General features: G+C 44.5%; 1 protein-coding gene across 8 annotated transcripts; it reads left to right on the top strand.

Annotated features, from left to right (window-relative positions):
* The first annotated feature begins 2744 nt into the window (after window positions 1–2744).
* LOC307074600 (uncharacterized protein) lies at window positions 2745–25920 on the top strand. Of its 8 annotated transcripts, XM_079734819.1 has the most exons (17): window positions 9034–9243; window positions 10305–10436; window positions 10535–10780; window positions 12926–13063; window positions 13138–13254; window positions 16365–16481; window positions 16556–16672; window positions 16747–16863; window positions 16938–17051; window positions 17934–17997; window positions 18150–18375; window positions 19008–20790; window positions 21167–21340; window positions 21995–22168; window positions 22315–22488; window positions 22665–22711; window positions 23406–25920. In XM_079734819.1, the coding sequence occupies exons 4-17, from the start codon at window positions 12936–12938 to the stop codon at window positions 23969–23971; spliced, it is 3918 nt and encodes a 1305-aa protein (XP_079590945.1). In that variant the 5' UTR covers window positions 9034–9243; window positions 10305–10436; window positions 10535–10780; window positions 12926–12935; the 3' UTR covers window positions 23972–25920. The 8 variants fall into 8 exon arrangements, with proteins under 8 accessions (XP_079590941.1, XP_079590940.1, XP_079590942.1 ...); XM_079734815.1 differs by lacking the exons at window positions 9034–9243; window positions 10305–10436; window positions 10535–10780 and adding exons at window positions 2745–2850; window positions 3025–3111 and having other exon boundaries at window positions 13141–13254; XM_079734814.1 differs by lacking the exons at window positions 9034–9243; window positions 10305–10436; window positions 10535–10780 and adding exons at window positions 2745–2850; window positions 3025–3111 and having other exon boundaries at window positions 16368–16481.

Here is a 25920-nt window from a genome sequence, read left to right as displayed (position 1 = left end):
GCCAATGTCCAGCAGGTCACCCTTAAATGGACTAGAGGCTAAGACCCGGATAGACAACGTCTGGCTCTGCCCCTGATCTAACTTCCTGCATTTTCTTTCATTAGGTGAGTGCTGCAATCAGCACTCAACTATTGTTATTCTAATGCTTTATTCTTTCTTTCTTTCTTTCTTTCTTTCTTTCTTTCTTTCTTTCTTTCTTTCTTTCTTTCTTTCTTTCTTTCTTTCTTTCTTTCTTTGTAGTTTTGCACAATAAACTTGTCAGACACAGAGAGATCTCTTGGCCAAGAAAGAAGAGTTGAGGAAGAAATGGTTGGATTGGACATTCATTCACCGTGACCGCGGCCCGGGGACTCCCGCGACTCCCGGCCGGCCTCTACGACTCCCGTCGTGCCCTGGTCGCGGTGGTCTTGGCGAGCACCGCGACCACCGCGACCGTGGGCACCGCGAGGAACCGCGACGCACCGCAGGTACCGCGGGCACCGCTATGAAAAGCCAGGAGTGCCACGATCCTATGGAAAGTCAAGAGTACCACAACCCGGGCCTAGATTGGCGTGGTATAAGGGCTAAACCATGTGGATTCCGTATATGGAATCGGCAGGTGCGCTCTCTCTCTCGCACAATCACTCTAACTTCTCCAACTCCAAGGCTAGGCTGTTTCATTAAGACCACAGCCAACCACAAATAGCCATGCAGTACCTTTGCACAACAATCAGTTCTATTGCGACTTTCTTCTGTTTAGCGCACATGGCTAATTTGCATACGCTAACGGGACTGGCTGGCTCCACTTGGCAAAAACATAGAACATATTTGTAAATAAATGTTTTAATTCCAACCAAATGTTTTCAGGTCATTTGCCGTCCCCATTAGAGCGCCGAATGGGCTCGAGTAACTGAGCCAGACCGGAGCCCGACAGGCAAGGCCGCCTTAATGCACGGGCTTACCTGGGCTGAAGCCCCAAGGCCTACGAGGATCATGAGCTGCAGTAAATGTTTTTTTTTAACACTGGCTCATGATAGGCCCCCGATTGGCGTAGGCCCAAGACAATGTGATTTTTTGTTTGGGGCTTACAAAGATCAGGGGCCTATCATGAGCCAAGAAAAAAGGGGGCCACTAGTGGTAGCTGGGCCCAGTGGCCACTTGACACCACAGCCACAGTCGTCTACAACCCCCCCCCCCATCAGGATTTCTCGTCCAACCCCCCCCCCCCCCCCCCCCCCCCCCCCCCCCACCCCCACCCCCCACCCCCAGTGCCTCATATCTCATATCTGTATGTGTACACAATTATTCATGTCTGCGATGATCAGAGAGTCCACAAGCAGCAGTTCTCAATCCACGATGCGTCAATGTCCAGCAGGGGCCTGTAGGCCGAATTAAACCAGGCTTAACGGGTTCTCAATAATTGCCGTCCTATCTTCTAGACCGCGAATTGTTTTATGTCATACATAGGCGCTCGGACAACGAGGAAAAAGTGAAATGGGGCCTTATTTAATGAATTTCACTGCAATGACATTGGCGCACACTGCGGCCAAATTCGTACCAGGACAGTGATTTCACAACAGTTCTACTGGCCTGTCATGTCCACTAACATTGATAATTGGTTTTGTTTTTGCTTTCATATTTAATAATTTTCTGCTTTATTCAGCACAAAAAAATGCCAAATCACATGAAAATATCTTCCATAGTTATCACAATGTGTGTCAGCAAAATCGACATGACCTCAAGCTTGGCACAGAGTATAAACCAATTAAGGCAAACATTTCATTTTTTTGTCTTCTCATCCATTTTTCCCTTTTATAGTAGATGGGAGGAACATTCATCATATTTTCACCATATTTCATGTGTGAATAACATAGCAATTACATTTTTCTCTGTCTTTCTTTCTTTGTTTTCAAACCAACCAAAGTTCCTTTTTAACTAATAGGCATGGACCTAGTTGGCAAACTGGCGATGACTGATCAGGGAAATCAGTACACCATGTAATGGTGGACTACTTTACCTGATGGTCACAGGCCTATGCCATCAAATCGAAATCTGCAGCCGAGGTCACACAGTGCATTCTTAAATTTGTTTATCAATTCGGGGTGCCACAGAGAATACTCACTGAACAGCATCCAATATTTTTTTAACTATCTATCTGTTATCTATCTATCTATCTCTAGCAAAATCATTTCCGGAATCACTTCTCCGAATTGACTTTGCACCTTATTTACTTTGTACATTGTTTACTTTGCACATTAAAGACCAATAGAACACTAAGTACGATTTGAAAAGCTTTGGAAGTTTATTTACAACACTATTTACATGGTTTGTAGTCAACATATATGATCGATCGGTCGGCGAATTGCATTGCGTATCCGACATCCCGGCGGATGTTGACAGCGATTGTCTCCCGCCGGAGCCTCGCTGCCTGCTGCGAGGCTCCGCTGCCCCGCGGCCGTGGTGGTCATTTGCTGCTTTTTGTCTACTTTTCAGCGCATTCATAAGAGCGAGGGGCTGTACGCTGTCCAGGTGGAGAGCCACCACTGTACCCCATAGCTTACAGCAGGATTTCACTTCATGTGGAATATTTGCCATCAAAGTAAGTTTTTGAATTGCATATTTCTTTATGGAAACATGAAGCAGATTTTGAAAAGGACTCTTTTTTCAACAATTAAACTCCTATAGAGAGACATAGAGTTGATGAATTTTGATTAAGTTAAACTGGGCTGGTATGTTTATATTCATTTATTCAAACATGTTCTTAGTATGCTGAGAAAATCCTGGAAGAGGAGCCTCCTACTTTCCCAAACTCTGAAGAAGCAGTTGGTAACTACAGGAGGGAAATTGCTGTCACACTTCTCAATGAGACTGGTATGTTTACCCTTTTCAAACTTGTATTTCTATTAACACCATGAGGATTTCAAATATCATAATTGAAATTAATATAAAAAAGTCTAGAAAGTTAGTATGTATCACTCATGGTATATTTTCCCAAGCAAATAAGAAGAAAACATAATATCATCATCGATACCATATCTTTACCAGATGATCTCAGTGAGCTGTGCCACTGTTGTGGAGGGAGAAGAAGTGCGAGGAGGAGGGTCTCAAGACAGACCTGATGCCACTGACTAGGTAAGTTATTGTTATAACACCATGTTTTTCTAGTTTTTTGCTCAATTAGACCCAGCTCTTGGCTCAGGTTGTTGGCAGAAGGCATGATGTAAACTAGTACCAAGGAGATCTGCCTAAATTCATGTGAATTAGGGTCCGTATGTTAAACAGCAGCTGTACATGTAACATGGATGTCAATGTAACTATGTATTAAACCATGTCTTTTTGACATATATACAAACCTCGCCTGTGTCTTTGCATAACTGTGTATGTAAAAACAGTCTTAGTTTATATTAAATAGATAAATGCATTATTTGAACAAAAATAACCATGGTGTGGTCCTATAAACCAACAATATCTTTATTCTGCTCTTTCCTGTCTGGTACAGGAGAAGACACACATTTGACATAGATATTTACACTGAACCATTGTCACCAGATTTCTATATTCGGCCTCTGCCTCTTTTTATGTCTTTGTTTTGTGTTTTTTATCGTTGTAACCAGTTGTTTGATCTGTTATGCCAGTTGTTCCTACGTTTAACTTTCAATCTGTGTGGGTGTCCAATCACAGCGCGAGAGGGAGGGGCTTGGCCCGCCATCTAACATGTAGAGATGCGGGGGCAGCTTACATTTACATTTAGGGCATTTAGCAGACGCTTTTATCCAAAGAGACGTACATTAAGTGCATTTGTTACAATAAGTACATTTGTCATAAGAAGTGAAACAATACATCGCTGTCGGTACAGTAAAGATGTTCATAGAACCAAGTGCAAGTATTACAATCGCTAGGCTAACCCATTCCCCGTGTAAAGCAACGATAGCAGCTACTGTAGATGCTACACAATTAAGTACCTTGAATAAGTGCAATGTGCAAGTGCCAGGACGTACAACATTCAATGGTGGCTGTGCATTGGTTTCTATGCAGAGTCGAGGTGAACTCTGAACAGGTGAGTTTTGAGTCTTTTGCGGAAGCTGGTGAGCAACTCTGCGATCCTGACATCGGCAGGAAGCTCGTTCTACCACTGAGGTCCCAAAACAGAGAAAAGTTGTGACTTCGCTGATCGACCTTTGCTTGCTCTTAGCGATGGCGGTACCAGACGTCCAGCTGAGGTAGTTGAGCGGAGGGATCGAGCTGGGGTGTATGTCTTTATTAATGCTTGGAGGTAGGCAGGGGCAGTTCCATCGACTGCCTTGTATGCCAGTACCATCATCTTGAATCTGATGCAAGCTATTACAAGGAGCCAGTGGAGGTCTCGGAAGAGGGGGGTTACATGTGAGAACTTTGGTAGGTTGAACACGAGGCGCGCTGCCGCATTCTGGATGCACTGCAAGGGTTTAATCGCAGAGGCAGGGAGTCCAGCCAGGAGCGAGTTGCAGTAGTCGAGGCGGGAGATGACCAGTGATTGGACTAGACCAGGCCTATTCGACTAGCGGCCCGCGGGCCGGATACGGCCCGTTTGAAAAATTTTCTGGCCCGCGAGACTGCCAGTAAATAACAGTGATGAAAATTATTACAAAATATAAAAAAAAAAAAAAATTTAAAATTTAAATATATATATTTTTTTTTTTTTTTTTTTAATTTTCTTAAAATTATTACATCAACAACGGCTCTGATCTGGATCTAACCGGATCTAACTCATAAATATCTATGTCACGCACGTGAACTAGGCGTGTGATGCGTAGCCAATCACGCAGCCAAATGCAGCCAATCGCACCAATCACAGCGCTGCTCTGCAGTTGCCGCGCTGCTCTGCAGTTGCCTGAGCTCATGGGTGACAGGGTTCGGCACCAGCATGGCGCTCTCTAAACCGAAGAAACGGAAAATTGACTCGGAAAACCGCCAGTTCCAGAGCGAATGGACGGACAAATATTTATTTATTTTGCCTGCCGTGACCAGTACGAAACCGGTCTGTTTACTGTGCAACGAATGCATGTCTGTGATGAAAGAATACAACTTGAAGCGGCACTACAAGTCAAACCACGGCTCGTTTTCGGCTCGTTTCCCGGAGGGCTCGGATGAACGGCGAAGCAAAATACAGTGTCTGCTAACATCATTTCAACACGGTCAGGCCGCCCTTGGTCGCTTTTGCACGGAGCAGGAGAGGGCTATGATAGCATCCCTTCGTGTAGCCTGGACACTAACCAGACAGAAGAGGCCTTTTACCGAGGCGGAGACGGTTAAAGATTGTATGCTGGCTGTCATTGACGAAGTTGTTGTTGATGAAAAAGTGCGGGAAAGCGTCACCTCATCCATTAAAAAAGTGCCTCTCTCGGATACATCAACTCTTCGCAGAGTGGAATTACTCGCAAAGGATGTATCAAGGCAGCTTTTGGATAACCTAAAAAAAACTGATGTTATGAGCATCGCTGTGGATGAATCAACCGACTGTACTGACATGGCTCAGCTATGCATTTATGTCAGATTTCATGATGGAGTGCGCTTTAGAGAAGAACTTGTGGGGCTTATTCCGATGGAGGGACACACCACAGGTGAGGCGATATTTCAAAAGATTGTCGCATTTTTTGACGAGCGTGAACTGGATTTACAGAAAGTTTGCCTTTTGGTCACCGATGGCGCTCCAGCAATGATTGGTAGATTACAAGGGCTGACAGCGAGGCTATCAACCATAGCTCCACACATGCAGTTTTTACACTGCATCGTTCATCAGTCTGTGTTGTGTGCAAAGTTGAGCGGTGATCTGAAAAACACCATGGACACTGTCATGAATATTGTGAATTTCATCCGCTCAACCTCCAGCCTACAACACCGCCTTTTCCATATGATGCTTGCCGACATGTTTGCGGAACACAAGGACTTGCTTGTTCATAACGATGTCAGGTGGCTTAGCAAGGGGAATGTTTTGGACCGTTTCTGTGAGCTCCACCAGGAGATTGTGTCTTTCCTTCGCGTGTGTAAACACAAACGGGCAGCAAACCTCCTGGAGCGCATGCTGGATGAACAGTTCATGGCAGAAGTGTACTTTCTGTGTGACATTTTCAAACACTTGAACACCCTGAATCTTGAACTGCAGGGACGAGAAAAGTCTATTGCTGATTTGGTTGAGAAGCTTTGTGCTTTCAAAACAAAGCTAACCATTTTCACAACAGACTTATCAGCAACAGGACTGCTGCACTTTCCAAGACTGCGTGGATTCATGAACACAGCACCGGAGGCACGGATAACGCCCGTCATGACAGATTTCATGACAAAACTGACTGAGAACTTTACTGAGAGATTCAAAGGGTTCAACATTCCCATTGAGGTATTGCACTTTGCTCGTGACCCCTTTTCTATCAAACCTGAGGCAGACTTTTGTGCAAAAGTAAAAGAGGTAATGTCTTCTATTGATGAGAGCATCTTTCAGTTGGAAATGGTTGATGTGCAATCCTCCTTTGCTTCAAAACAGTACTTGCAGTCTGAGGGTGCAGAGAGCTTTTGGTCTAACCATGTGAACCAATACCAGTACCCCACAATGAGGAAAGTGGCCTTGCTAATACTGACAATGTTTGGGTCCACTTATACATGCGAGTCAAGTTTTTCACATATGAATGCCATAAAAACAAGGGCACGTTGCTCCATGACCAATGAAAAGTTGCACGTGTGTCTGAGGATTGCCCTGACTACATATGAGCCAAACTATGTTGAAATAGCAAGGTCAAGGCAGTGCAATTTTTCACATTAACCTGAAAAGGCTCAGAATGACAGCAGTGTGATGCTAATGGTAATGTCTTCTATGACAGCATCTCTCAGACTTAAAGGGGACATATTATACCACCAGGTGTGAGTATGATTAGCCTTACAAGCCGTTTCTAAAATCTGCCCCATGTGACATCACTAGGGGGCGTGTCCACCTAGATCTGTGCTGGATAGATGAGCAACATTTACTTCAGTCCACTGGGTAGGCTGGTAGACTGATCTATCCAGCACGGATCTAGGTGGACACGCCCCCTAGTGATGTCACATGGGGCAGATTTTCGAAATGGCTTGTAAGGCTAATCACACTCACACCTGGTGGCATAATATGTCTCCTTTAAATGATGAATGTGCAATTACTTTGTGTTAAAAACTTGCAGTCTGAGGGAGAACTTTTGGTCAAAACATGTTAAAAAACAATATCAGTCTCTGTGAAAACAGTTCAGTTTTATGTTCATTATTTTGTCTGTTTTACTGTCCAGCTCAAATTTTAACTGTGAGTATGGACTGCTATGTTTGAAATTGTTTATCTCTATCTATGTTGTGAACAGTCCCATCTATGGTCAGATGGCTTTGCTTTGTTAATCTTGAATGTAGCATTCATATAAATATGGACCTTGGTTATAAAAGCCCTTTTGTGAAAGTATTAAAGTGGGGGAAAAAGTGGATACTGTATGTGTCATTCCTTCTCTATTATCAAGAGTTATTTTTTAGCCATTAGTTAACAAATATTCTGTGCGGCCCACGAACCCCCAGTGATTTTCATATTTGGCCCACTTGCTATTGAAGTTGAATAGCCCTGGACTAGACGCTGAGCTGCTTCCCTTGTGAGGAAGGGCCGGATCCTGCGGATGTTGTAAAGTGCAAATCTGCAGGATCGGGCCACCGCAGTGATGTTTGCGGTGCAGCATAACTGATTGTCCAACACTACACCAAGGTTTTTGGCAGTTGGATAAGGAGATACAGTGATGTTCTCAACAGTGACCAGTAAGTCCATGTGTGGACCAGTAAGTCTAATTTACGTGCTTCGTAAATGAGACATGGCAGAGCGCGAGCGCGAGCGCGCAGGGGGAATTTTATGAATGCTGAATGTAGGAGATAACGTCCCCTGCTAAAAGTATTTTATTGCAGTTATACTCTACCCGGTAGTTGCGAAAAATGAACACTGAAGTGAAAGTTCTGTCACAAAACGATGGATACGTATCCATGCACATTTTTAAGTGGGTATATACGGAAATCCTGGAGCGTTCCTAGTGGGTATACAGCGTATACCTGCGTATCACGTAGACTACACCACTGGCGCGCACACACACACACACACACACACACACACACACACACACACACACACACCATGTGCGCGTTATATAGGAGGTGCGTGACACAGGTGAATTTACTTTTAAACTTGATGACCTAAAAACCTCTCTGGTGAAAACATGAATTGCAAAAAACAACTCGTGTTTTCCTCGCCCTGTTCCTCGTCCTGTGCCGCCCGCAGCACAGGGCGAGGCGGGTCTGTGCTTATCCAACCCTAACGTCAACAATGTTGAAACCGGTCGGGTTGGAACGAGACAACTGCTTCCTCATTACACAGAAATAGTCAGACAACAAACAAACAAAACAAAATGAAGAAGAATGAAGAACATGTTGTCTTCAGACTCTACTTGGAATGACGTTTACAGGGCTCTCAAGTTTTGAACTGAGTTCAGTGTGAGATTTTGTTGGCGGGGGGGTATATTAACATGTGACTGCATACAAATGTGTCCACAGACAGGGTGACTTATGTATGATAGTAAGCATTATTGGCCCTTAACACTAATATTCAGAAACAACACTGCCTCAAAAGGCTATTGGCTTAAGCAACACCAGTAGAGGCATATACTTTTCCCTGAACTTTTAAACGTTGCAAACGTGCAAAAAACATAAATATATATTTATGTGGCATTCAGTCCAATGCTTAAAATATATCTGTGGCATTCAGTAGGCCAATGCTGTGGTCAAGTGTGTAAAGTATGACCAAGTGTTTCTTTCTGTTCAATAGATAGAACTTTATTTTTTTTGCAGGAGAACTTTGTTAATGTTTGTCCCTATTAAACAATAATGGTAAAAATATATATACAAAACATGACGGTAACTAGGTAAGTCAAACCGTCCAATCTGAAGGCTCTACTTAACCACTCCCCCTACTCACTTCCACCAATGCAAAGCGAACAGAACTGAGTAGGGGAGGGCATAGCCTAACTAGTTGTGAACGACCCAGGGAAACGCAAAGCAAATTCAATGTGAACATGTATGAGGCTTTAATAAAATCCCGGACGATTTTGAAATTCCGCCACACTTTTTTTTTAAAGTGTCTCAAAAAGAGGGCATATTCGGGCAAAAGAGGACGTCTGGTTACCATACGTACGGGAAACCCATTTGATTCCTACCTGTTCCAGTGTTAAATTGCGGCCCAAATTGGTGAGTGCTATCCTGGTCATTTCTCTGCCTGAGAATTACGAAGTGTGGCGTGTGAGCGTGTGCATGGGTTGAATTGCGTGTGTCTCACGCCGAATGCGTGAGACTTGAGAGCCCTGCGTTTACAAGTCAGTTTTCTACAATAGGACGACACATCGTGTGTGCGCGTGTGTATGCTTGCGTGCGTGTGTGTGCGCGCGCATGTATGTGTGTGCGTTTCTGAATGCTAGGTTTCGATTTCCCTGAAAGCACGTGACAGAGAGGGGGCGGGTCCTGTGAGTTCGAGGCTATGGCTATAAACTTCCAAGTGCGTCACAGCACCTCATTGTTCGAGGCTACTTGCTCTTCTTCCTCGTCTTCCTCGATCTTTCTCGAATTCTACTTTTAAATCCTTTTCTCTGACTGACTTATTCTAGAAACCCTTCAACCTCCGTTTCTTCACTTGTATTTATACTTTATAAATTTTGTACCATACCTAACCGCATTTTAATCACGTAATAGAAAATACATTTTTTGTACATATAATTATTAGTGTTATAATATTTATTATATGGTTCCAAACTGCCTTCTTTATAAGGCATTGCTTGTTTAAATAACAGCAAATAGAAAAAAGAAAAAAAAGATCGATCTAACCTTATATAAAGGTATAACAGGTAGGTTATTGTTAGTGTGATGGTTTAGAGCACGAAAACAGATGACTGATATAAAGTTATAACAGCTTATTGTTAGTGTGATGGTTTAGGGTAGGATAAGATCCGACTGATATAGAGTTATAACAGGTTATTGTTATTGTGATGGTTAAGAGCAGGATAACAGCTGACTGATATCAAGTTATAACAGCTTGTTGTTATTGTGATGAGTTCCATGTAACGCCATGCAATAAGCATATCCAATGACATTACTAAACAGTGTTGATCTGCGGTGACATGCAGTAATGTACTGATAGCATACCCAGGCTATTATTACAAGGTATTAATATATGTGTGTGTGTGTGTGTGTGTGTGTGTGTGTGTGTGTGTGTGCGCATTCGGTTTCCCGGAAAACACATGACACGCACTGAGAAGGGCGGCGTCATATCGGTTCAGTTCAGTTCATTCCGCATCTGGTCCGTCGCAGTCTTACCCGAGGACCCTTTTTTCAACCTCCCAACTTTATACCGTATGGACGCATTTTAATCACGGAGTAGATAACGTAAGGTAGGCCAACAGTTTACTAGCGTTTATATTGTCTTTTGGTTACTGGTATATAATAATGAAAAACCGGTTTACTCCCTGTTTTTTGTTACGCAAATCAGCATATAAACGGTCATTACCACAAGGGAGCAGGACCAGGGAAGAGGAAGCCGGAGGCGGGTACTCTACACCAAAGCCAATCAGAGCACGTTATTCGTCATAGCGGCTGCGCCTGATCTGTATCTAAAAAAGCCAGAACAGGCGCTGTACTGCTGTGTGTGTGTGTGTGCAGGCCCGCCGCTCCTTATACGCAGAGTACGCAGAGTGCGTAGGGCACCAAGTACCTGGGGCGGGCACCAAAAATTATGGTTTGTAAAAAAAATAAAAATAATTATTACATTATTGAATTAAAAAAATATATAAATTAGTTATGAAGAGGCCCACCGTTGTTTTTCACTCAATGTCGGCAATTATATGTTTTTACCTAATATACTTGAAGAGGCTCCCCTCCCCCCCCCCGCATAGGGCACCGAAACGGCCAGCAGCGGCCCTGTGTGTGTGAGTGTGTGTGTGTGTGTGTGTGTGTGTGTGTGTGTGTGTGTGTGTGTGTGTGTGTGTGTCTTTAGGAGAATAGCGAGCCGTTGCGTGATTAAAAGTAGCACAATAGAGCGGGAAAAACAGCGCAATCTGGCAACACTGCCTGGTCGTTCTCCAAAAGTAGCCCAATCCGGCGGGAAGAACCACCCAATCTGGCAACACTGCTGAACGTCCTCACGCTCCAGCGTCAACGTAAATCAATGAAAACAGCTGAGAACGAAGCCGGTATGAAACTAAAATTGTGATTTTGAAGAAAGTTTAAATGATATCGAAATTCCGTCAGATATTATTGAAGATACAATTTTGTTGATTTGTTAAATGTTTTGAACGAAGATAAACGGTTCATTTAGTTGACTCCCATGTTAAAAAAAAGATAGTATTTTAAAAGTAGAATATCTTAAAGGTCCCATGGCATGCTACTTTATGGATGCTTTAATATAGATATTAGTGGGCCCCTAACACAGTAATTGAAGACGTTCCCGAAATTCAGCCGTGGCACAGAATTACAGCCACTACGAGCCAGTCGCACATTGACCTTTTCCCAAACCCGCAGTTTCGGTGTCTGTAGCTTTAATGCAAATGAGGAGGAGAGAGGCGGGTCAAGGAGGAGGGTGAGGGTGTGGCCCTGAGCAGCTTGAGGCAACGGTACCATGCGCTCTGTTTACAATGGAGGTATCGCAATGGCGAGGCGCACACAGCCTTTGGCCGTGTTCTGTAAATATTCTAGAACACTCCGGGTGTTCCGGCGGGAGTCCTGGAGCTCTATATCTAAATAATATCATATTGTAAATAGATATCTACATCAATACACTACAATAATATATATTATCACGGCCAAAAGCTGCAAGCGCCTCCAGAGGATATTATGAATCTCAAACGACTGCTTCGGGTTCTTCGACGTCTCTTGTTCTTCCACGTCCACATCAATCTGAAGTAGGCAGCGAGCAGCGCATAGGCGGTGGTCCCTCGGCAGCGGGCAGCGGGGCTCAAGCAGGAGACAATCCCTTTCTCCTCCATGTCGTGGTTCATGTACTTCAGGGAGTCAAAGCCAAAGTTCCCTTCCCCCAATTCCTTCTCAACCATGGCTGAGATGAACCCCACTACGAGTCTCGTTGTGGAAATACCAGAGACGAGAGTCCGACGTGTTATGCGCCAGAACACCAACAGCAGAACGGTTATTGAAATAACAAAGAAGTGTACAACACTTGGGTTACAGTCCTGGAGCTCTATATCTAAATAATATCATATAATACATAGATATCTATATCATATAATACATATTATCACGGCCAAAAGCTGTGTGCGCCTCCAGACGATATTATGAATCACAAATGACTGCGTCGGGTTCTCTGACGTCTCTGGTTCTTCCACGTCCACATCAATCTGAAGTAGACTGAACCACGACATGGGGGAGAAAGGGATTGTTGCCGTTTGCGGACTCCGAGTCCCGGTACTTCCACAAAGAGACTCATAGTGGGGGTTGTCTCGGCCATGGTTGAGAAGGAATTGGGGGAAAGCAGCTTTGGCTGTGACTCCCTGAAGTCCAGATTGAACTGCGACATGGAGGAGAAAGGGATTGTTGCCCGGGATTGTCTCGCGCCTGAGTCCCGCTGCCCTGGTGCCGGAGCACCACCGCTCATGTTAATGTTAGAAAACCTCATAAAGTGAAATTTTCATGCAATGGGACCTTTAACTATTTGTGCACAGCACTGGTGACTGATCAGAGATCTTAGCACTGAAAAAAATAACAATATTAATTTTAAAAAATGATATCGCGAACCATTTTTTCGTCTCAACTACATATTTCGTCAGGTTTAATGTCGCGATATTTCGTGGCACGAGATATCGTCACACCCTTACCGTTCAGTACTCAAACAGAATCCACAGAAACAATTTGTAGGTGTGTTTGTGTCCAGGTCTGGAGGTATGGATGAGGGGAGAGAGGAGCAGGAGAGAGCAGACTCCCCTGGACCCAGCTGTGTCTCCATGAAGAGTGACCACTCTGTGGGAAGACTGATTGACTTTAAAGATGAAAATCAGTCTATTGAGAAGAGGTGAGGATTTATCAGATATCCTAAAGATACAGCTTCGATCAAACGTCCATAAATCCCGGTTCTTGTTTTTCTAGAAGAGTCCAGCAGGAGAGAGCAGACTCCCCTGGACCCAGCTGTGTCTCCATGAAGAGTGACCACTCTGTGGGTCGACTGATTGACTTTAAAGATGAAAATCAGTCTATTGAGAAGAGGTGAGGATTTATCAGAGATCATAAAGATACAGCTTCTATCACCGAAAAGAGATCATAAAGATACAACTTCGACTAGGATAGACTGGGGAGGGCGCTGGCGCTTTCTGTTTCGCCGCTTCTCCAGTCGAGCCAAAACAGCAGTGTTTTTTTTAGTTTTTTTAATCTTTTTAGTCTTTTAACTTTTCACTATCCGTGTCCGACCAGTGAACTTTTTTGGGGTAGTTAGGTAAATGCTATCGAATCTAGCGGTTGCCTACCGGTTGCTGCTAGCACACTACCTGCAGTGCACTTTTTCCCACGTTGCCGCCGGCACCACTATGTTGAGTTACTCCGTCAACCAGCTGATGAATCTCAAAAATGTCTTCACCCCACCGGACATTACAGTGATGAAACAACTCGGACTTCTCCACCGTCGGCGCTATATCCACAGAAGCTCCTGAAGAAAGTTCCTCAACCCACGGAAAAGTCCTGCCTTCCCGGCTCTCCAGTCAGTCACGAGAGTTGTCGCACCTCACACACGTCACCAGAGCGTTGTCTCCTACTGGATAAGTAGTTTGGGCGTCTCCATGGCAACACCTCTCAGGGAGCTAGATGGAAAACGTGGAGTGGACTCTAGTCTGCTACGGCCACTGCCAAGATTTGTTGCTTCATCCAGCAGCAAAATTGAACTTTTTAATGCCCAATCAATCAGCAACAAATCCTGCCTCGTACATGATCATATACTGGGTAAATGTCTGGATTTTATGTGCATCACAGAGACCTGGCACCAACCAGATACTTTCTCCTCCTTAAATGAGAGCTTTCCCCCAGCATATAGATACCTCCAGAAAGCCCGCAGTACAGGTCGTGGTGGCGGCCTGTCATCCATCGCAGTGATCTGGAGCTATCTCTGCAGCCCCTGCCTGAACTCTCTTCATTTGAATGCCTTGCTTTTAAATGTAAGCCCCCTTCCTCCGTGCTGTTCCTCCTTATTTACCGACCACCAAAACCAAACACATCTTTCATCCCTGAGATGTCAAATCTCCTCACAACTTTCTGCACATCCTCTGCCGACGTTATCATTTTAGGTGATATGAACATCCACGTCGACATCCCCTCCTGCCGCTTTGCTGCTGAATTCCTTCAACTATTGGACTGCTTTAATATAAAGCAACTTGTTGATGTCCCCACACACACCAGGGGGCACACTTTGGACCTGGTCATCGCAAACTCTGCCCCTCTCACAAACCTGCAGGTGTATGACCTTGGTGTCTCTGACCACAAGATAATTTCTATGGAGCTGCCATCCTCATCCAGCCTCTCCGAGCCTAAACGAAATATCAGCTTCAGAAACCTCAAAAACATTAACCAAGAACACCTGGCAGCAGACTTTCAGCATCTCTCCACAGTCATCTCATCAGCCGGCGAAGCAGTAGACTACTATAACAGCCATCTGAGTAGCCTCCTGGATCACCATGCCCCTGTTAACACCAGAGCAGTCACCTTCACCTGCCCAGCGCCCTGGTTCTCAGATGGTCTGCGGAAGATGAAGGCAGCAGGGCGAATCCTTGAGCGGCGATACAAAACATCTGGCCTCACTGTTCACAATCAAATCTACCGGGAGCACCAACTACAATATTCAAAGTCCCTTAAAGAGGTAAGGTAACTTTTTACTCTGACGCCATCTGAAACAATCCAGGAAATTCCAAATAGCTCCTCTCTACTGTCAGCCATCTTCGCAAACCACAATCCCCCCCCCACTTACTGGCACCACAGAAGAACAGTGCAATCACTTCATGGATTTTTTTTAAAATCAAAGATTGCACATAGGTCATCCAACGCTGGCCCCCCCCCCCCCCCCCCCCCCTCCTCATCCTACTGGATCTCTCTGCTGCATTTGACACAGTCGACCATGACATTCTTCTAAACCGCCTCCACCTCACCACTGGACTCACTGGCACTGCCCTCAGTTGGTTCCAGTCATGCCTCACAAACCGGATAGAATGCATCTCCCTGGGTCCCTCCAAATCAAACCCACACACAGTTACTTGCGGTGTCCCCCAGGGGTCAGTCCTTGGCCCCATCCTCTTTATCCTCTACCTCATCCCCCTTGGTCAGGACATCAGCCGCCATGGTCTTTCATTCCACTGCTACGCCGACTACCCACAGCTCTATGTCAATGCCACAGCTGCCACCCCACCTTCAACATCACCGTCATCCCCGTCAAAACTCACCACGTGTCTGGAGGAGATAAAGGTATGGATGGAGCAGTTTCCTCCAACTCAACAGCTCCAAAACCGAAGCCATCCTGGTCGGCACCTCTCACCAAATCATCACCAAATCATCATCCATAACCAGCATCACCCTTTCTGGCTCAAATATCCCTCTCTCATCAACAGTCACAAGTCTTGGTGTAAAAATGGACCCCCAACTCACTTTTGAATCCCATATCAACCACCTCTGCAAGACCTCCTTCTATCACCTCCGCAACATTTCCAAACTCCGCCCCATTCTCTCCCTATCAGACTCCGAAAAACGAGTCCATGCCTTTATCTCCTCCAGACTGGACTACCGTAACGCACAACTCATCGGGATCCCTAGCAAGAGCCTGCAGAGGCACCAATACATAAAAAACTCTGCAGCTAGGATCCTGATGAGAGCGCGCAAGCATGAGCACATTACCCCCATCCTCCACTCACTCCACTGGCTTCCAGTTTCCACCAGGATTGAGTACAAGGTTTCCCTCCTCACTCACCAATGTATCCATGGACATGACCCCCCCCCATCTCAAAGAACTTCTCAACCAACACAACACAACACGCTCCCTCGCTTCACTCACTCTAACCTCCTCCCCGTACCCAGAACCAAATGCCCTCCCTGACACCTTGAGGGCACCACAATCCACTGATTGTTCTAAAAAAGGTATCAAAACATTTATTTTTAAGAAAACCTTTGGCTCCCACTCTTAGATGTTTTTAAACCCCTTTTTATTTTTTTTAAAAAATTTTTTTAACAACACTGCTTTTAACCTGTAGCCCTTTGAGATCTTCTGATGAAAAGGGCACTATAAATGAAATGTATTATTTTTATTATTATCAAACGTCCATAAATCCTGGTTCTTGTTTTTCTAGAAGAGTCCAGCAGGAGAGAGCAGATTCCCCTGGACCCAGCTGTGTCTCCATGAAGAGTGACCGCTCTGTGGGTCGACTGATTGACTTTAAAGATGGAAATCAATCTATTGAGAAGAGGTGAGGATTTATCAGAGTTCAAAAAGATACAGCTTCTATCAAACGTCCATTAATCCTGGTTCTTGATTTTCTAGAAGAGTCCAGCAGGAGAGAGCAGATTCCCCTGGACCCAGCTGTGTCTCCTTGAAGAGTGACCGCTCTGTGGGTCGACTGATTGACTTTAAAGATGGAAATCAATCTATTGAGAAGAGGTGAGGATTTATCAGAGTTCAAAAAGATACAGCTTCTATCAAACGTCCATTAATCCTGGTTCTTGATTTTCTAGAAGAGTCCAGCAGGAGAGAGCAGATTCCCCTGGACCCAGCTGTGTCTCCATGAAGAGTGACCACTCTGTGGGTCGACTGATTGACTTTAAAGATGGAAATCAGTCTATTGAGAAGAGGTGAGGATTTATCAGAGTTCAAAAAGATACAGCTTCTATCAAACGTCCATTAATCCTGGTTCTTGATTTTCTAGAAGAGTCCAGCAGGAGAGAGCCGACTCCCCTGGACCCAGCTGTGTCTCCATAAAGAGTGACCGCTCTGTGGGTCGACTGATTGACTTTAAAGATTTAAAGCCTATTAAGAAGAGGTGAGGACTTAGAGAGAGACTGGTCAGACATGGAGGGGGGTTCTTCAGCAGTGGAGGATCAGGGGGGCGGAGGCGGGAGATGTTATCGTGGTAAAAGGCTGTGATTGGCCTCCTCACACTGGAAGCAAGAGTTGCCAGATTGTTTTGCTCAAAGGTGACCCGATCCGATTTCATTCAGAACAGTGTGAACAGCACAAATCACACGGAATCTGGTCTGTTCAACCCTGGTTTTGGCCATTTCCATACGCGGTCCTGAATAAGATACAGGAGGGATTTCTCTCAATGAGACTTCAGGTTGAACAGTCGTATCGTTATGTGACTTTGACGTCGCTCTAGATCCACATTCGTCGTATCGGCCACGTTTAAAACACAATGTGAACAGCCAGACCAGAAACTCAGGAAGAGAAATACATCTGACCTGAGCATTAAGGCTCCCCTGATATGAACAGGGTTCTGTCTTTGTTCTCTAATGTGTTTGGTCTGCATGACTGCCGTTCTGTGGTCAAGATTAACAGAAAAACAGTGACTTCCATTTGGTCATTGTCTGTTCTTAATATAAGAGAAGGAAAAGATAACATGCTCAAATTAGACTATGACTTTGACAAAGCAGTTTGGTACGTCAGCGTTGATCAAACAGATTTATAATTCTGTGATTCTAGTTCAAAGCATTAGGTTACTCAAAGCCAGTAATAACATCTCAGTAACAAGTTATAATATCTAATTAAGATAATTAAGGACTTGAAAGCTGGACTCTCAACTTAAAACTGTCTTGTAAGAAGAATTATCTAGTCAGCATAAGAATTGGAGTGTGAGTAAAAGCTGTGTGTGTGTGTGTGTGTGTGTGTGTGTGTGTGTGTGTGTGTGTGTGTGTGATCTCCCCAGACGCCAGAGGTCAAAGGTTACCAGTGCTCAGTCTCTACAGCAGCATCAAACAGAGCTGATCAAGGTGTGTAAATGTCCACCAAGACGTTTGACTTCAGCTCTCCATGAACATTAGAAAGCATCTCTTGTCCAGCGGGACGTGAATCCAGGACAGATGCTTCTGATGTCCTCAGTGAGTTCAGAGTAAAGTTCTCCTTGATGTTTGTTCTGTTCCAGAGGGCTGAGGAGAACGCACACGCTTTTCTAGACAAGGAGCTGAAGAAGCTCTGGAGGGATCTCTTCTCAGATTACCCACAATGCTCAGAGAGTCAGAGGGAGAAGGAGGAGGTGGATGGTAAGAAGGAGGAGCAGAGGAGGCGCGCCATAGAGGGAGTGGTGGACATCACAAAGCTCTGCCTGATGGAGATGAACCAGGAGGACCTGGCCGACACACTGTGGGGCAGTAAGAGACTCTTATTTTGAAGACAGAAAATATCTTATTTGGCAAACAGAGCAGAAAGAAACTTAGTAGAAATAGACTTTCAGGTTAAATGGTTTGATCCAGATATGTAGGGTTATTGTGGGGGTATCAGGCTAAATGGTTTGATCCAGATATGTAGGGTTATTGTGGGGGTATCAGGTTAAATGGTTTGATCCAGATAGGAAGGGTTATTGTGGGGGTATCAGGTTAAATGGTTTGATCCAGAGATGTAGGGTTATTGTGGGGGTATCAGGTTCAATGGTTTGATCCAGATATGTAGGGTTATTGTGGGTCTATCAGGTTAAAGAAGGTTAAACATTATACTGCAGATCAACAGCAGAATAACAGTTGAAGAGCTGCAACGCTGTCTTGTTATATGAGCATAGCAATTTACTTTACAATGATTCAGCATCATTATTACTATCATTAGACTAATCATATTGCTGTGGAAATAACAAAATAGTCCTGAACTTTTTGAATCTGTAACATGCAGTCCGTGTCACGACCAGCATCCCCGACCACAAGCAATGAAGCCACTAAATATCATGAAGTTGAAAATGTACCTGGAAATATTGACCTGGTTCCACTAACTGATATGTCGTTTTCTCTTTTAGGATCTGTTGCTATCGAGTGCCAACATAAAATCAAGTCAGATTTGAAGAAGAAGTTCAAGTGTATGTTTGAGGGAATCGCTGAAGCAGGACATTCAACACCTCTGAATGACTTCTACACAGAGATCTTCATCACAGAGAGAGGCAGTGGAGAGGTCAACAAGGGACATGAGGTCAGACTGATTGAAACAACTTCCAGGAAACCAGCCATGGAGGAAACACCAATCAGATGTGATGACATCTTTAAACCCTTATCTGGACAAGGTCAACCAATCAGGACAGTAATAACAACTGGAGTGGCCGGCATTGGTAAAACCGTCTTAACACACAAGTTCACCCTGGACTGGGCTGAAGGCAAAACCAACAACGACATACACTTCACATTTCTCCTCACTTTCAGAGAGCTGAATTTACTGGAAGGGAAAGAGTTTAGCTTGGTGGAACTTCTTCATCACTTCTTTATTGAGACCAAAGAAGCAGGAATCTGCAGATTCGACCGGTTTCAAGTTGTCTTCATCTTGGATGGTCTGGATGAGTGTCGACTTCCTCTGGACTTCCAGAGAAACCCGATCTGGACTGATGTCACAAAGCCCACCTCGGTGGACGTGCTGCTGACAAACCTCATCAGGAGCTACCTGCTTCCCTCTGCTCGCATCTGGATAACCACACGCCCTGCGGCAGTCAATCAGATCCCTGCTGAATGTGTTGACATGGTGACAGAGGTGAGAGGGTTCAACGACCCACAGAAGGAGGAGTACTTCAGGAAGAGATTCAGAGACGAGAACCTGGCCAACACAATCATCTCCCATGTCAAGAAATCACAAAGCCTCCACATCATGTGTCACATCCCAGTCTTCTGTTGGATCACTGCTACAGTTCTGGACGACCTCTTCAAAACATCCAAGATAGGAGATGAGATACACAAGACCGTGACCCAGATGTACAGCCACTTCCTGAGGGTTCAGTCCATACAGGCGGGCAGGAAGTATCATGGGAGAGCTGAAACAGATCCACACTGGAGTTCAGAGAGCAGGGAGATCATTGTTTCTCTGGGAAAACTTGCTTTTAACCAGCTGGAGAAAGGCCAGCTGATCTTCTACGAGGCAGACCTGGCAGAGTGTGGCATCGATATCAGAGCAGCCTCAGTGTACTCAGGAGTGTTCACCCAGATCTTTAAAGAGGAGTGTGGGCTGTACCAGGACAAAGTGTTCTGCTTTGTCCATCTGAGCATCCAGGAGTTTCTGGCTGCCCTTTATGTCTTTCAGTCCTTCATCAACACTGGGGTCAATCTGCTCTCAGAAGAACAACCAACCTCTGGTAAAGATGAACTCCTCCTCTACCAGAGTGCTGTGGACAAGGCCTTAGAGAGTGAGAACGGACACCTGGACTTGTTCCTCCGCTTCCTCCTGGGCCTCTCTCTGGAGACCAATCCGATTGTCCTAAAAGGTCTTCTGGGACAGACAAGAAGTAGATCAGGGACCAATGAGGAAACAGTGTCTTACATCAAGGAGAAGATCGGTGGAGATCTCTCTACAGAGAGAAGCATCAATCTGTTCCACTGTCTGAATGAGCTGAACGACTGTTCTCTAGTGGAGGAGATCCAACAGTCCCTGACATCAGGAAGTCTCTTCAAAACACATGTCTCTCCTGCTCAGTGGTCAGCTCTGGTCTTCATCTTACTGTCATCAGAGGAAGAGCTGGAAGTGTTTGACCTGAAGAAATACTCAGCTTCAGAGGAGGGTCTTCTGAGGCTGCTGCCAGTGATCAAAGCCTCCAAAAGATCTCTGTAGGTTCACTCATAATAATGTATGACAATACAGAACACAATATACCTGATAGTAGAATATATAAGTTATAACTAACAAAACATATCTGTAGGTTCACTAATAACGTGCATTACAATACACCAAACAATATACATAATACTAGAATATCAAACGAGTATTGATTAAAAATAAAACATTTTCAAACACTACTTAACGATTTACAATTGTACACCCCATAGATAATTAACTTTTAAATATCCTTTGTTTTAGATATTTATTCACAAAAAAAAGTGAATACAATTAATACATTAATACAATTCCTTCATTACAGGAAGGTAAAAGATTTAAGTTACTTTAATCAAAGTTCCTAACATTTTCTGTTTATTGTTTGTGCAGGCTCAATGGCTGTCATCTGTCAGAGAGATGCTGTGAAGCTCTGGCCTCAGTTCTCAGCTCCAACTCCTCTAGTCTGAGAGAGCTGGACCTGAGTTCCAATGATCTGCAGGATTCAGGAGTGAAGCTGCTCTCTGCTGGACTGGGGAGTCCACACTGTACACTGGAAACTCTGAGGTCAGTTTGACTCAATGGTCAAACAGTTTCACAACAAATACCACATCAGAGGCCATTGAACAGATTTACCTCCAGAATGTTAACAGGTCTAAATTAATAAGTAGAATATATCCTCTCAGGGCTCAAGACACATTGTCTACTGGTGATACTAACTTTTTCATTTGGTGGCATCCTAACAAATGCGCACCCCTTTATTAGACGTGATAATGTCCTTAGTCACGTACCATCCATCTGTGTCCATTCATGTGAACAGATTCACTCACTTTAAATCAGTTGTTGATGTTTTGATTGCATAGGGGGTCTTTTTCAGTTTTTACCGCCAGCGCCTCGACATCTCCTTCCTCAACAATCACCTCTTCATCCTCCTCCTCCTCCTCCTCAATCAAATAACTACTCATAATAACCGGCTGCTGATTGGATAATATACTCCAATTAGGATTTATCTTCTTCTCTGGGTCATCCAGAATAGTGTAATTCTTCACATGCTCTTGAATAGCGCTAGTGCCGCAGTGACATTTCAATGAAACTTTGCACAAAGTACAAACCAGTGTTTTAGTTTTCTGATCAAAGCAATGTGTCTTCATGGGAACTTAAGTGGGTCGTGTTTCCAATTTAAACCCAGTTCCTAACATGTTCTGTTTATTGTGTGTGCAGGCTCAATGGCTGTCATCTGTCAGAGAGATGCTGTGAAGCTCTGGCCTCAGTTCTCAGCTCCAACTCCTCTAGTCTGAGAGAGCTGGACCTGAGCTTCAATGATCTGCAGGATTCAGGAGTGAAGCTGCTCTCTGCTGGACTGGGGAGTCCACACTGTACACTGGAAACTCTCAAGTCAGTTTTACTCAATGGTCAAACAGTTACACTACAAATTCCACATAAGAAGACATTGAACTGATTTACCTCCAGTAATAGTTATTGTGTGTGTGTGTGTGTGTGTGTGTGTGTGTGTGTGTGTGTGTGTGTGTGTGTGTGTGTAGCTTGTCTGGCTGCCTGGTCACACAGGAAGGCTGTGCTTCTCTGGCCTCAGCTCTGAGCTCCAACCCCTCCCATCTGAGAGAGCTGGACCTGAGCTACAATCACCCAGGAGACTCAGGAGCTGCGCTGCTCTCTGCTGGACTGGAGGATCCTGGCTGGAGACTTGACACTTTCAGGTATGGAGAGGACAGCTCACCACTCAGGGACAAAGTCTCCTACCAGGATTCAAGTTGCTGCTAGATGAGGCGGTTTGAAGAGGCAGCTGTAACTCATGTTGTGTAGAACGTGATGAGACGGCAGATGATGAAGGTGAATGTTTCAACAAGCTGCTCTCACTTTAATTCCCCCCCAGTGTGGAGCACGGTGGAGTGTGGAGGCTGAAACCAGTTCCACAGAGATGTGAGTGTCTGTTTGAGTCATCACAACACACACTAACTATTTGAAAAGTCCATCCACACAGCAGGAGGTGACGTCCGCTCATTCACATGTGGTCTGCATACGCATTTATGCATATGATGTCTCTCTAGTATGTTTGTGTAGGTGTGTGTACGTATGTGTACATGACTATGTACAGTATGTATGAACCAGTTCTATGGTACCAACTGTTAGTTTCCAGCCTGTATGTGAGCTCATCTGGTTCAGTCTGTGGTTTACACAGGTGGATTACAATGGATGTGTAATGGAACCTTTCGAAGTCTGATATCTTGAAAGTATGTTGACTATAGCTTAGATATTCCAGAGGAATATCAGCTTATCATGCTGAACGTTTTGATGTATAATATGTGTATGTAGTGTAAATATTGTGGGAGTAGATTCAGATTATACATCTTTCTAAGTCTCAAATGTAAATGATTTACACTAGTTTAACTTAAATGATCTTATAAACAATGTTCACAACTATTTCTAAAGCCATAGCACACTAATTCACTATAGTAGCCATGATATTATTTACTCTTTCTAAGTTAATGTTTGTTGAGTAGATGAACGTGAAACAGGAAGAAGAATGTAAGACAGTACTAGTGATGATGATGATGATGATGATGATGATGATGAAGAATGGTTCAGCAACTCATCATGTCTTGTTCTCCGTCAGATGCCTGTGAACTCACACTGGACCCAAACACAGCCAACAGACTCCTCTCTCTGTCTGAGGACAACAGGAAGGTGACATGGGTTGGAGAGTACCAGTCGTATCCGGAACACCCAGAGAGATTTGACTCCTGGTGCCAGGTGTTGGGTAGAGAGGCTCCGACTGGCCGCTGTTACTGGGAGGTAGAGAGGAAAGGACGTGCTCTACTAGGAGTGACATACAGAGGAATCACAAAGAGAGGAGAGGGTGTTGACAGCTTGCTGGGAAGGAACAACAAGTCCTGGATTCTTGTTTGTCATGATGACCGTTACTTTGCCTGGTACAACGGTAGAGGAACAGACATAGTTCTCCCCCCCGCTGGCTCCACCAGAGTAGGAGTGTATCTGGACCGGCCTGCTGGCTCTCTGTCCTTCTACAGAGTGTCCCCAGGTGGAGGAGGGTCCTCAGACACACTGACACACCTACACACCTTCCGGTCCACCTTCACCCAGGAGGACCTTCTCCCTGTGTTTGGGTTCCCTGTGCTCTCTTCACCTGCAGGTTCCTCAGTGTCTCTGTGTCAGTTATAGCCTCTCTCCTCTCTCTCCTCCTTTCCTCACCTCTCCCCCACCCCGAGTTGGAGGATACACGCACGCATATATTAACCCACACGCATATATTAACTCACACGCATATATTAACACACGCACATATATTAACACAAATGTGCCCACACATATAAACACAAACACACACATGCTATATAAATACTAGTGCTGGCAGTTTAACGCAGTTTAACGCGTTATTAACGGCGTTGACGCAAACCAATTTTAACGGCGTTAATTTTTTTATCGCGCAATTAACGCGCAAAACGTTGTAGTTTTTTCACCTGCTGTCTAGCAACATATAGTCACGTTAGAAAAACTACAACACCATACCGGATCTAGCTACACCGGGAAAAAAACAACAAGCACGCCGCACAAACTTGTTGGGGCAACGAGAGTTCAATGTTGTCATTAGCTGTCACGTCTTTCTGACCAATCGCAGTTCAAGGCCCACCTGGGCTGTACCACTTCGGGAGGGGCCGCTCAGTTACTCCCCTCTAGACAAAATCGACTTGGTTGCGACGTTGACAGTTTGTGAGTTGTTGCGGCTGCGTTAAGTGAGTGAGGTTGCTGGCGCACAGCTCAGGCTGCCGGACGGCTCTGCAAGGAACTTTTATAAACAAAATATTGTTATCCCGCAGTAATCAGCCGACAGCCCCGAAACGTTAACGGCCCACCGGGAATTCTCCCGACTCTCCCGATTACCACTCCGCCACCGTGTGTGTGTGTGTGTGTGTGTGTGTGTGTGTGTGTGTGTGTGTGTGTGTGTGTGTGTGTGTGTGCAGGGGCGCTGCCAGGAATTTTGGGCCCTATGAAAGATTCTAATTTTGGGCCCCCCCACCCCCAACATCTATCGACTGTTTTTTCAAAACAAAAAACATTTCAAGACATTTCAAAAAAAAAAAAAAAAAGGCAATAATATATTATATTATTAATTGCCATCCGCGGGCCGTGGGCCGTGCTGCGTTGGGTGTGTGTGTGTGTGTGTGTGTGTGTGTGTGTGTGTTATTCGATAGCCTAGTAATGTGTATAGGCCTACGTACGGTAGGAAAATTCTTACTGGTTTAAATAGTAAATGTTATAGTATTTCCCATCTTTGCTGAGCGAGAGTTTTGTTTGAAAGTTCAGGCCTACCACTGTCATGCACCCGATGTCGAGTGGACCGGGTTGAATACATTGCGGGTCTCTCTTCTTATATCCATCTTACCAAATATATTTTATTACTGTCCTTCTCAACACTCTCGGATCTCACTAAAAGGCTAGCAGCACAAAATCAAGGGATATTTAGAATAGAAAAAGATGTGCAATTAATCGAGAGTTAACCATGACATTAATTCGTTTAAATATTTTAATCGCTTGACAGCACTAATAAATACACATATGTACAGACACACACACATATTAAGACACGCGAACACACACACATATAAACACGCTCGCATGCACACACACATAAACACACATGCACTCGCACACACAAAACGCTTATATAAACACAAACGACACGTATATATGAACACACGCACGCATATATGAACACCTACACGTATATATGAACACACAGACGCGCGCACGCTCAAACACACACAAATTATGTAAGCACACACAAAAGTTATTTTGAAGTAGTCTTCAAAAGTAGAAATTAAAATTTCTTATATCAATAAATTGCTGTAGCCGATTGTTTTCATTGCATTTTCAAAAATAAACTCAAAATGAAATTTCCCTAACCGGCAAGTGTCAGCAACATCTTTGTCATTAAATGGTGACATAAATACCTATCTGCGCCCATGTGGCCTCACACACTCACTCACTTAGGTTAATTAGCACCTGCGATAAATTAAGTCTGAGTCGTTTGGGATTGGGGCCATGTGTTCTGTGGGGAACAACACAGCAGCAGAACATGTTCAGTTATTAAAGATATATGCACACCTGTT

Source organism: Pollachius pollachius (genome assembly GCF_949987615.1).
Source record: "Pollachius pollachius genome assembly, chromosome: 4".
NCBI classification, from domain to species: domain Eukaryota; kingdom Metazoa; phylum Chordata; class Actinopteri; order Gadiformes; family Gadidae; genus Pollachius; species Pollachius pollachius.
This window is presented reverse-complemented; position numbering and strand designations above follow the sequence as displayed.

What these genes read in the sequence shown, in the direction of transcription:
- LOC307074600 (XM_079734813.1), top strand. An exon ending in GGCCGACACACTGTGGGGCA is followed by an intron (nt 18,376 to 19,007) that starts GTAAGAGACTCT and finishes TTTCTCTTTTAG; the next exon opens with GATCTGTTGCTATCGAGTGC. An exon ending in GAAACCAGTTCCACAGAGAT is followed by an intron (nt 22,712 to 23,405) that starts GTGAGTGTCTGT and finishes GTTCTCCGTCAG; the next exon opens with ATGCCTGTGAACTCACACTG.